Raw genomic sequence first — 13,539 nt, 5'->3', positions numbered from 1 at the left:
TTTTCTTATATAAAAGTATAACCAGTACACAATAATCTAAAAGCTACTTTTAACCCCAAAAGTTTAGCTTTTGGTAAAATAACGGAATGAAAAGTTTTGAATATGGCACAAGAGTGGCATTTAAATGTTGTTCAAGCATTTTGATGATCAAATTTGTGCTGTTTCCATATGAGAAAGTGTATCATATGCTCATAAAGTATTGTATATTTCTTGGGCAATAAAGTTGAGCAACTGAAAAGTTTCTATGGAAAAAAAAAAAGAAGAAAATCAGATAAGCAAAGGCTTGCTGAGAAAGCCTCTGTAGATCACTCTTCCAATGCACCCTAGTTTATGAACTACATTATTCACATTTATGGTTTCATTTTGAAGCTTCACTCTCCATCACACTGAAAGCCACTGTATTTGTTTCGCACTTTTACAGCACAGGGAAAGGAGTCATTTATCATTTGCAGGATAACTTTGTCCACACACACACACACACACACACACACACACACAAACGCATACTTGTGCTGCACACACACTTGATCCATCCATTGAGCAGCAGGTCTTTTCATCCAGCCACAGGCACTGAAATCACATCCGCTTATTGGCAGTAAGTAAACCAATAATAGACTGCACCAAAGCCAGTACTGTGTATTGCACTGTATGTTCAGCTAAAAAAGTGAAACATATTAGTCAAGAACAAAAAAGCAACAAAAGAGCATATGCAAGAAAAATAGCTGTGCTAACCACTGAAAAATAAAAAGGGTACATTTAAGGTACATCTCTTAAGGTACAAAAGTTATGTACTGCAACACTTTTTTTTTACACAAAGTAGCATATTTGAAGAAATGCACATGCTGGATACTATCATGTTAAGGATTGCACGAAAGGTGCACTAATGATGAAAGTACGTGAAATTTTTACAAGAATACTTCCTTAGGACAAACTGGAGCTCAAACTAGTAAATACAGAAGAATGTATACAATGAATGAAAACATTATTTTCAACCATAATTATTTGTATATCACTATACCATCAATACTTTGAAAACCAGTTCAGAAATGAAATCTACTTATTCTGGAGCTAATAATGTCATAATTTATGCTGCTTTGCTTTATTGGGGTAAAGCAAAAAGGAATTTTCTAAATTCTTTCACACAAGCCTACATATGCAAATTTTGAAAACAAGACATTTTAAAGATTAGAAATATACACATACATATATATATTGTGGCGGGAGGAGCCAACGACAGACACAGTGGGCGTGGCGTCAAGCCTCGGAGAGGTTTTTATTAAACAATATATCAAAATAAAGTGTCCAAAGGGGGAAAAGTGTCCAAAATAAACGGGGATCTGGTGTCCTCGTCGTGCTGCGGGGCTGTGCAGGAGGGCAGTGTTCAGGAGGGAAGGGTCCAGGGAAGGGGCGGAGTCCGGTGGCCGCACGCGCTCCCCTCTCGGGGCCGGGAGCGAGGGGCGGCGGCGTCTCTGGCGCGGCTTCGTCCATCTTCGGGGTCCCGGCACTTCTGGGGGACTCGGCGGCTCGGCATCCTAGCCCGTCAGCCGCCTAACGGGTGCGGCAGTCCTCCTCGACGCTCCCTTCCTGGACCCACGAGGACACCAGCGTGCATGCACGGGAAGAGACCGGTCTCTCGAGGAGAGGCGCGTTCGGCATTTAACGGCGGCGGTGATGAGGCTCTATTCACGTCAGGTGCGCCTCATCACACGCCGCCAGCCCTGGCTGTTTCAGCGCCCCTCCTCTCTCACACACCCACTCCTGTCGGGAGCCTGGTGAAGGGCGGCGAATATGGGACGGGGTGGTGATGATGGACAGGGGGGAGGCAGCCGACTCGTCACATCCCCCCCCCCCAAGCGACATCCCCGTCCTAGGGTCGCCGCCCACGCAGGAGTGCTACCTTCCTCAACCAGGCTCCAGCGGTCGGAGTGGGCGGGGCAGGGATTCCTCTCCGGGCAACGCTCCCTCTCGCACCGCGCCGGAACCGGGACAGAGAAACCGGGTATTAGTTGTCAGCCTCAACCAGCCACAGGGTAAATGACCAACAGAAAGAACGTCACTTACCCCTTTGGTGGCTGGGAGGCTGTCCCCGTCGTTCCTCTGTCCCCGTGCGGGTTCCACGGCTTTTTGCGAGCGAGAGGGGATGACGTCATCAGATGTTGCCCAACTGCGCTGTCTAGGCTCCGCCTGCCCGCATTCTCCACCACTGTGGCGGGAGGAGCCAACGACAGACACAGTGGGCGTGGCGTCAAGCCTCGGAGAGGTTTTTATTAAACAATATATCAAAATAAAGTGTCCAAAGGGGGAAAAGTGTCCAAAATAAACGGGGATCTGGTGTCCTCGTCGTGCTGCGGGGCTGTGCAGGAGGGCAGTGTTCAGGAGGGAAGGGTCCAGGGAAGGGGCGGAGTCCGGTGGCCGCACGCGCTCCCCTCTCGGGGCCGGGAGCGAGTGGCGGCGGCGTCTCTGGCGCGGCTTCGTCCATCTTCGGGGTCCCGGCACTTCTGGGGGACTCGGCGGCTCGGCATCCTAGCCCGTCAGCCGCCTAACGGGTGCGGCAGTCCTCCTCGACGCTCCCTTCCTGGACCCACGAGGACACCAGCGTGCATGCACGGGAAGAGACCGGTCTCTCGAGGAGAGGCGCGTTCGGCATTTAACGGCGGCGGTGATGAGGCTCTATTCACGTCAGGTGCGCCTCATCACACGCCGCCAGCCCTGGCTGTTTCAGCGCCCCTCCTCTCTCACACACCCACTCCTGTCGGGAGCCTGGTGAAGGGCGGCGAATATGGGACGGGGTGGTGATGATGGACAGGGGGGAGGCAGCCGACTCGTCACAATATATATATATATATAAACTGTTCTTGGCTGGATAACTTGTAGCTTTAATAAGTCATGCAAAATTAAATATCAGTATGAAAGTTAGGCAAGAAAATGGTTGGTTACTGACCTGCTTTTGCCACTGTAACATAATAGATGCAAAATAGTAAATTAAAGAGTATCTAATAATAATAATATTGTAAAATTTGAATTTGTTTTTTGCATATTATCTCAAATCATCCCATGCACTGAACTGGACTCCTCCACAGCCCATTGACTTTTGAGCCTGCAGTTAAGATAATAAACATTCTCAATATAATGAAAGAGGTGGTCCAATTCTTTACCTGCAGTGGAGTGTTTTTTATAACCACTCTCATATTAAATGAACTACCATTGCAATAAAATGGGTAAAAAAAAAATAATCAAGATTAAAAATAAAATCTTGGGCTACTGACAAAACATTCAGGACTAATAGCCTTAGTCAGATCTTAGTCATACATCTAATGTATTATGATTATAATGCATGTCAATTCTACACTGATCAGCCACATTAAAACCACCTGCCTAATGTAGGGCCCCCTCATAATGCCAAAACGGCTCTGATGAGTTAAGGCATGGACTCCACAATACCTCTGAACATGGCACCAAGACATTAGCTGCAAGTCCTGTAAGCTGCAAGGTAAGGCCTCCAGGGATCAGGTTTGTTGGTCTATCACATTCCATAGATGCTCAATCAGACTGAGATCTGGGAAATTTGGTGGCCAAGTCAACACCTTGTCTTTGTCATGTTCCTCAAACCATTCATGAACAAGGTGCATTATCCTGCTGAAAGAGATCGCTGCCATCAGGAAACACCATTTACATGAAGGGGTGTGCATGGTCTGTAACAATATTTAGTTAGGTGGTACATGTGAAAGTGCAATCCACATTAATGCCAGGGCCCAAGGTTTCCCAACAGAATGTGGCCCAAAGCAGATGTCTCCATCCCTGCTCCTAGAGAGCTACCTTTCTGCAGACTTCACTTCCAACCCTGCTCCAACACTTCAATTATCAAGTAACACTGAAGACCTTGATTAGCTGGCATAGGTGTGTTTCATTGGGGCTGGAGCTGAACCCTGGAGGCTAGCTCTCCAGGAGCAGGGCTTGAGACCTCTGGCCCAGTACATAACACTGCCTCTGTTGGCTTGCCTTCTTGCCTTCCATTAAGTTTTTAAGCAATTTAAGATAAAGCAGCTCTTCTGTGTGACCGGACCAGATGGGCTGGCCTTCGCTCATCAAGTGCATCACTGAGCCTTGGGCACCCATGACCCTGGCACTGGTTCATCGGCTGTCCTTCATTGCACCACTTTTGGCAGGTACAAACCACTGCATACCAGGAACATCTACAAGACATGCTGTTTTGGAGACGCTCTGACTCAGTCGTGTAACCATCACTATTTGGCCCTTGTCAAAGTCACTTTCCCATTTTCCCTGCTTCCAACACGTGAAATTCAAGAACTGACCGTTTACTTGATTTCTAATAGAGTGGTTTTCAAACTTGTTCCTGGGGACCCACAGCTCTGCAAATTTTGCATGTCACCCTAATTTACACACCTGATTCAGATCATCAGCTCATTAGGAATGAGCTCCATGAACTCAAATGAGTGTGTCAGATAAGGGAGACATGCAAAATGTGCAGAGCAGTGGGTCCTGAGGAACAGGATTGAAAATCACTGTGCCTTTGTAACTATACAATCAATGTTATTCACTTCACCTGTCAGTGATTTTAGTACTGCGGCAGATCAGTGTGTGCTCGTTAAATATTATGATCAAAAACATTCTTGACTCGATATCTACCCAAGCAACTGTCACTTAAATTCAGGCACTGGCATATGCTGCAAAACATGTCATATGCCTACTGTATACAATATAATACATCAACAGCCACAACAAACCGGGCTGGAGATGCTAAAGGAAAATGTGTCAAAGCTCAAGTACTCTGTGAGGATGCCTTTGTGTAATTATCTAGAACATATGGGAATGTTTCATGCAACACTGGAGCGAGATCCAGTCCAATGTCTACCCAGGATTCTGAGCTACGGGAAACTCTAATCCACCCTCAGCCCACTCAGCCTTAACCCATCAGGGCCGGCGAGCTTGTTCCATCAGCTGCTATTTCTGTCAGACCCATGCAAGCAGAGACAGGTTGGGCTGAACCAGAGGCACTGTGGGGTATTATAAACTCCGTGCAGCATAAACGAATCCACAGGGCCCTTTATCATGCTGCTTATGTAACACGTCTCTATTTGCCAAAAGAGAAGTGCTACAATTACAGAGCGAATAATCAAAGTGACACCCAGTGTGGTGGTGGACGAAGAAATTTCATGCTAATGATGTTAAGTGATAAATGGACAGTAGATTCTGAAATGAACCCACAGAAAATGTCTCACGGAAATTTAGTGAGTCAGATTCAGTCATGTAGTTTGATGACGTGGCTAATATTAAACCCACATGCACTTGAGAACAATGAGGGCTAAAATGCCATTTCATCTGATGACTAAAAGACAACACGTAACTTCACATTTGTTTTACCTTTTCCTGATCCCTGTGGCAAAAAAAGGAAATGTTTTTGTGATAAAATCTGAGTCATGCTCTGAATGAATTTGTGTGAACGTTGTTTTCTCTCAAAAGACCTGAAGGTTTGGTTCTGATGAGTCATGATCTCTTCTCTTGATAATACAAACACAAGAGACTGTCAGTTAGACAACAACAATTGATAAATAACATTGACTTTCTGAGGGCAGATTCATGTTTTTATTCAAGCCTCTGATCTTGAAAACACCAGACAAGTTGTCTGGCTGGAAAACACCAGACAACTTTTGTCTGAATTTCTGACCCAGTTTGAAGTCTGGAGAATAAAGCACTATGCTGGAAGTCGGAGACAGTTTGCAGATATTGATCAGAATTGACAGATTTCACACACGCACAAAAAATCCACAAATAATGCATTTTTTGACTCAGAAACTGAGATAAGCTCAGATCAATGAGGCACATAGTTCCAAAAAGAAATCCAAACCCTGTGCTAATTAAAACAAAACAAGTTGACAAAAATACTGAATCCAAGATATAACATTTATAAAAGCCAGTCATTTTTGAATGGGAACACCAAATTAGGTAAAGGATTTTCAGAGAATAACTCTTTTAAAAGTTGTGTAGTGTATTGTAGCTTTCATCAGCAGAATCTACTATTAAGCCTATTATGATACAGTACAAGTACTGTCCAAAACAGAGATCATCTGACAGGGATATGAACCAATTCAATCTAAAATTGCAAAGGAAGGCAAATATTGAGCAAAATATATAGCATATAAAGTGTATTTACACATTATTACATAAATGTATTTACATAGAAATTTAAATCTGCAGCATGCAATTTACTATGAGACTTGGATAAAATGTATGAAATTAAATTCTTAAATCTTTAACAAATAATCGTTCTTTTATATTTCCCTCACAGTTTCCAACCTTGTATGATTTTAATGGTTGTATTAAAGAAGATCATGTAACTGGTTGAAACCAAAGAAACACACTTGACCTTTGGAGCCAGATGCTAATATGGCAAGTGAATGGATGAGACAGATCTGCTAATGAGGTTGAGGATAGAGTTAGAACTTCACTAATGACCCTGGACAGAAAAATGTCACAAAGACATTCTGTGTGAAAAAAAAAAAAAAGATTTAGAGTCAGGTCTATTTAATCTATTTAGTCTATTTAAAAAAAGACTCAGATTTAGCTCTATTCAAAAAGGAAATTGTCATAACTTGTGTATAGGAATGAAGTGAAGTAAAGTGACATACTGCCAAGTATGTTGACCCATACTCAGAATTCGTGCTCTGCATTTAACCCATCCAACGTGCACACACACACAGCAGTGAACACACACACACCGTGAACATACACCCGGAGCAGTGGGCAGCCATTTATGCTGCGGCGCCTGGGGAGCAGTTGGGGGTTCAGTGCCTTGCTCAAGGGCACCTCAGTCGTGGTATTGAGGGTGGAGAGAGCGCTGGACATTCACTCCCCCCACCTAGAGTCCGACTCTCTAACCATTAGGCCACAACTTCCCAGAAGTCATTGTTGCTGTCAGAATAACATGTAAAGCAACCATTAATTAATTTATTTACCCATAAAGTAGCAGCAACAATGTATTTTTATGCCAAGATCAAAGTAATTTAAACAAAAACACAACAAATTGTCACGAATCCTGTCCATGCACTTCTGTTTGCTCACCACCAGATGTCGTCTTCTCTTTACATTGCCTCTCACACCACACAGACTTTTACATGTCACTCCAGACTACAGTTCCCATGATCCATTGCACTGATTGCACACACACAGCTTAATGCACTGATTACAAATACACAGCTGAATCCATTCAGACACGCTTTATAAGCCTTGGACTTCCTCTTTCAGATTGCCAAGTATTGTCTAGCGTATATCACTCTTCTAGCGATAGCTACACTACGGAGCCATTTCACGCTTCCAGTCTTAGTTTCAAGTTCTAGTCTAAGTCAAGTCATTTCATGTTGCCTTGTTGTTTGCTGATCTCCTGCCTGTGTATCTTGGATTAACCCTTTGCCTGCTGTTTGGGACTCTGCACCTCACTTGGACTGTGTCTCGTGTACCTGGAATATCTCGTTGCCTTGCCATGTTGTATATTGTTCGCTGATCGAAGACTGTCTTGCCTGTGTTGTACCTGTTTGCCATTATTGAATCCATGCCTGTTTCATGATCACGTCTCTTAATAAAGCTTTGCACATGGATCCGTACATCTCACATCTTGTCGGCTCCGTAACACAAATCGACTTCTTGCAAAATAGTTGCTAGTTGCAAAATAGTTTGATAGTTGCTAAAAACATTTTAAAAATTACTGATGAAACCTTGAAAAATCATTTAAGGAACTTTCAGAATAAAACTGTAGCCTACTAGCTTTAAAAAAGTCCTCTATTAGCCAATAAAGAGTCCAGTAAAATATGCTGCCATAGGCATCTTTTAGAAATTGAATATTGGTGACCCTTTGTTAAACAAGCCCTAACAATTGAGCTGATTTCACTTATAGCATTTTAATGGTTAAAATCTGAATAAACTGTATTGAGCACAAAGTATGCTACCGTAAAATGTGAATAGCATGTATCAAGTTTATGCGTGGTTTTAAGTCATTGAATTAATTTCATAAACCACATGCTAAACATACTAACCACATAACATTTCACTTTTGACTACTGGATTTTGTTGAGTTTTTACTACAAAATGATCAGAAAATCATTGACAAAAAAGGAATAAACACTCATTCACAATAAACAATATATGGATTGAACATTTGTGTCTTCAGTAAGTAATATGGCACCTTGTGTATTGTAAAGCAACTATTCACTTTGTATGAGACATTTATGGGTAGGTAAATCTGAAACCAGACAACAAACTCTCAAAACAAAGAAGAACATTCCTGTTCCTGAACTAAGTTCCAAGAAAAAAAAAGAAGTTTTTTTTTAAGCAGGTGAGCTCATCTGTGAATATGACTGATGATGATAAAGAAGCCTGAAGGAAGAAGCTCAGGACATCTAATCAATGATGCACTCAGAGCCTAGAAAATAAGATGGTACTAATGAAAAGTGTGAAACACTGCAGGAAAAAATAAATGAGTGGAAGACGTGACTGAACAGATTTACATTTTCATAGTGGAGGATGGTTTAGGCGGATGCAGAAATAATTTTGAATGTAACATGAATAATCCTTTCCGAACTGTTCTAAAAAAACCTGCATATTATCTGAAGATACAGCTGCCTGAAGTATAGTCAAAGTAGGCTAACATGCCCTTCTAATGAAATTCCTTCCTGCCTAATTTTGGCTTAGTTTATCACAACAGGAAACATACCATTATGTACCATCAGTAATCAGGATAACAAGCAGTATGCATGCTTTTGATTCCACAAACTAATGTCTGGAACTGAGCAAAACCGTATTATGAGTGACACAGCTATGAGTAGAGTAGGAATTTGACCTCACCAAGGCTGCATTTATTTGATCAAAAACACAGTAAAAACACCAATATTGCTAAATATTTTTACAATTTAAAATAACTGTTTTCTATTTTAAAATATATTAATATGTAATTTTTTCCTGTGATGGTAAAGCTGAATATTCAGGAGCCATTACTTCAGTGTCACATGATGGGCCATGTCCCAAATGGCACACTAAAACCTCGCGGTCTTCCTCTGAGTCCGCACTTTCGTGACGTAATGCCGCTTTCACTGTCGGATAGAAGTCTGCTGCGGAGCTCGCCCCAGTGTGGGCTCAGCAGAAGTGCGGATCGAGAGCACATAACAGCTGCAAAGGGGGCTCTCACGAGCACCCTTCTGAACACTAAAATGAGGAATGGGACAGCCTAAGGTCTCGTGGACTTAAAGGACGCATGTACGTAAGACCATAAGTCCGTAAGACTGCAAGTGCACATGTGTTTCATTTGGGACAGGGCCATGGTAACACTTTAGTACAGGGACCTATTCTCACTAGTTGCTTCTTAGCATGCCTTTTATTAACATATTGGCAGTTTATTAGTACTTATAAACAGGGCCTAAAATTAACACTCGCTAAACTCCAAATGCGAGTATAAATCGCGAGTAAAAATTGCTGTTGGCGAGTACATCTAAAGGCCAATTCACACCACACAGACAAACGCCAACAAACTCCAACAAACAAGTTGGCTCAAGTTGTCCGTTGGATTTAGAATCTTATGAAAAATAACTGTCATGTTCATACCGCACCAACAGACACGACCAACTCTATATCTATAAGCATGTTCAGTCGGGTGAAAACAAACGCCAACAGGGGTAACACACTGATCCAACAAACTCCAACAGACTAGTTTGTTGGAGTTTGTTGGCGTTTGTCTGTGCGGTGTGAATTGGTCTTTACAGTGTCAGTCGCCAGTTGGCGGGTACAACTTTTACAAAAATATAAGAATGCAATGAAGTGAAAACAACAGCCAGTTCTTAAAGAGATTCACGGTTTCTGACATAAGCAAATAAAATAATCTTTTCCTAAGACAAGATCATCGTGATGCTGTTCTGTCATAAGCGACAAGAGCGAATCAAATAATAGGATAGAAACGGGCTGATAAGGTCAGAGCAGTGTGATGGCCAGCTTGTCCCTAGACACGGTTCTAAACACTTTTACCTGAGATGATGTTGCTTCTTCATTTCAGAAGATTAACTTTTCCTTTCTTTATTCTTCATAACTTGAGAAAGTGGCGAAAGTGTCGCCGTCTAAATGGTTCAGTGAATAGTTTGAAAGGCTGTCCGCTCGGCTGTACACATACGCTGAGCCGCATCAGACAGCGCACCAGTAGCGCTTCAGCGGACGGAAACACACAATTATGTCAAAATGTGCGAGTTATCTAAGTTATTTATAAAGTCTTAAATGACCGTAAAGATTTGGGAGAAAATCTGATATGTGTCTGATCATGTGCATCAGGTTTTAAAGAGACAGTGCTGATTTTAAAGTGAAACCTGCTGAAGTCTGTCATTTATGTAAATCAAAGAACAAAAGAAAAAGAGAAACCATTGGACTGTTATAGAGGCTGATTAACTTTTGTAGCTTGAATAAAGATTAATCTGTATAGTTTATGCATATATAATTTATAGTTTATGTGAAGATTGTGAAGATAACATCATTGTAGTAATAACTGCTTGTTTTTGCAAAAAGAGTTTCACACCGGCCATTGGCAGGTGTGGCAAAAAGTTAGTTTTAGGCTCTGCTTATAAAGCACACATTCTGCATGACCATATTCTACATCCCTAATCCTACACAATGCATAAACTTGAAAACTACCTTCTTAAATATTAATTAGCAGCAAATTAGAAGTTTATTGAGGCAAAAGTCGTAGTTAATGGTTTGTTAATAGTGAGAATTGGACCTTAAAATAAAGTGTGACCACATGGTCATTCAGAAATCATTCTAAAGCAACAATTCTAATCATTATCAATGTTGTTATTCTATGTAGTTTGTCAGAGAAAACTGCCCCCCCCCCCCCCCCCCCCCCCCAATTAAAATAAAATTACGAAGTAGGGTGAAGGAGAGAATGGAAAAATTAGGGGGAACATTGATCAAACAAATAAAAGAGAGAGCACAACTTCATATGTATGTGAGTACTAATGCATTCTTTTCCAGTTTCCTTTTGTTCAGTCTGTGCACACTGCTGACTAAGTGCTGACAGGACTAAGTGGTGAGGGAATACACCTGGGGTGTCCTGGAAATCTATCTGAAAGCGAAAATGAGAGAATAACAAAGCTTTGTAGAACAAGAAGCCTTTAGATAAGGGCCACACACCAGGTGGTCCTTGAGGAGAAATGTTTAAACATTTTGACCAAGACAAGCTAGCGGTCATTCATTATAAACTGAAGGAGCCTCACTGAAGACAAATATTCTGTACAAACAATTAAGATCCAGAGATACATGCGAGGGAAAAAATCTGCATCTCCTCAAATCAAAGCCCACAACTAATTGGATTTTCCATATTAATTTAAAACCAGTTATTTGTGGGCACATACTTTATCTAAATGACCGGATGATTTAGTTTGTAATCAAAGTGAGCCCAGACAACACAGTGCTGGTTAACTCCATATCTGGAGAATATGCCACTTCCAAACCTGCTATTCACTCACTTTAATCGATAAGAAATTTAGGCAGCAGCTTCAACAATCTTTAGCAAAGCAATCCATTTAGACAATAAAATATGTAACAAGCACTTACTGAAGACTGTATAAGACTTAATGACACCAAGACAACACTGTGAAAAGTAATAGCATCAACCTCTCCGCTAATCCTACATGGGTAATTCATTTGAACATCCACCATTAAACAACAAACTCTTAGCCGTGGATGCCTGAGAAGAGCATTTTGCCACCATTTAACCTCTGATGCTTGTATACCTCTGGGGACTGCAATCTCCCCAAGGTAATGATATGAGATGAGGCAAGCTAGAAGCTACTACACCAGCATCAAGAACCTTTTACACAGCACTTGACAAGTCAACCGGTGTAACCTTTAACTACATTCTCAAGAAAATATATATTTAATTCAAGCAGTAAAGCAACAAACGGAAGGAAACTTGAGTGTTATTGTGAAGGAGAAAAATAAACAAATGTCACCAAAGTAGAACAGCACAAAATCCTTATTTGAGTAGATAAAACACTGGTTCTCTACCTTTTTGATTGCAAGGCCCCTATAACATTACTCAAATGCCTAACACTCCTAGCTTCTGTGAATAAAACTGGAGGTCAATAGAGGTGTCAACCTCTGTTAGCCAATAAATTCACATGACTTTCCTGGTTTACTGGGTAAAGACTAAGGATAACCTCTTTGCATGTGAAATGAGTAACAAACACTTACTTACAGGTTGTTGTTTTCATGTCAGATCATACATATTTTAAATAGCAGCCTAAGTAAATAACATCCTCGTGGCAACGTTTGGAGATCTTCTCCCATATTTACAGCAGCACATTATTAGCTATATACCACATGTAATAATAGCATATTGTCATCTGGTAATACAAGTGTCTAATCCACTTCTGTCTCATTACTTCACAGATGACCCCCTCAGTTTTTATCCGTTATTATGTGACTTTCCATAGTGAGTGAATTTCTCTGCACAGATTTCAACACAGATCTCTCTGTCCACCTACAATCCATCAAATATTGATGCCAACAAACTCTTATGTAATCTTACACTGTTTCTGGAGCTGTTTCCTTCACTACGGCAACATCAAGTGAAGTTTGCTTGTGCAACTACAACTAAACAATAAATATCTTGCATTCGAAATATCTAGGACACTGAATTAATGAGAACACAACAAGGCAGCTTTGATTTCCTATTAAAAGCTGTACTTCTAGTTATATATGATTTATATATGGCTGATCAACTCCAGAAGGGGGGCACTTTAAGCTAATTTCCCAAAACAGATATATTAGCCCCATAATTCTGAGTTGATAATGTTCCATATTTCCGTTGCAATTCATTTCTGCCCTAATACTGTAGTTCTGTAGATCTATGAACGGGCCCTGAGGGAGCCGCCATCTATAATAGACTCCTGCCTCTGGCTACTGTGACTATTATAAACCTCCATTAAACCCCTCCAATCCCGATGTATCCACCCCTGACCCAAAGGCTCAGAGCACATGTCTAACCCACTTTCACCCTTCCGGAACCAGCTGCAGTGAGGAGGGCCAGCAGGGCCAGCAGGTGGTGCCAGGGCGAGAGGACTGGTCTGGCTAATCCAGAGATGGAAAGGCTCCAGATGGACAGACTGGGGTCGGTATGTGTTTGACCTGGGTGTGTGCAGATCCAGACCAAAGGGAACAGCTTATCATGACATGCTTTGGTTGTATCATGCCGTATGAAGGACATCTTGGAGATCAAGAGGGTGCAGCTCTTCATTGGAGCCATATAGTCAGACATTGGAAACGTTTCCGATAAGCAAGAGAGTAGAGAGGAGCAAAAGCTGATGAAACTGCGAGAGGAAAAAGCATAAAAGGAAGGTGAGGGTGTGGGAAGCAAGAGTCAAGCTAGCTGCTGTTCATGTCCTCCCACCGTCTAGTCCATAATATTTGGTGTAAATCAATGCAAAAAGAACCTGCTTGTTAGCATGATGTTTGTTGAGAAAGCATTTGTCATTCAACATCTTCACAAAC

At 41.7% G+C, this 13,539-nt stretch overlaps 1 protein-coding gene across 1 annotated transcript in view; it reads right to left on the bottom strand.

Annotated features, from left to right (window-relative positions):
* LOC306869464 (multiple C2 and transmembrane domain-containing protein 1-like) overlaps positions 1-13,294 on the bottom strand; it is a gene marked incomplete at its 5' end in the record, with an annotated part of 124,023 nt that extends 110,729 nt beyond the window's left edge. Inside the window, one exon of the mRNA XM_079416239.1 lies at positions 13,046-13,294. Coding sequence (XP_079272365.1) covers positions 13,046-13,294 — 249 coding nt within the window. The remainder of the gene's footprint in view (positions 1-13,045) is intronic.
* Positions 13,295-13,539: the final 245 nt, after the last annotated feature.

This window comes from Barbus barbus, assembly GCF_936440315.1.
Source record: "Barbus barbus genome assembly, chromosome: 5".
NCBI classification, from domain to species: domain Eukaryota; kingdom Metazoa; phylum Chordata; class Actinopteri; order Cypriniformes; family Cyprinidae; genus Barbus; species Barbus barbus.
The sequence above is the reverse complement of the archived record's forward strand: the minus strand, read 5'-3'. Positions and strand labels throughout refer to the sequence as shown.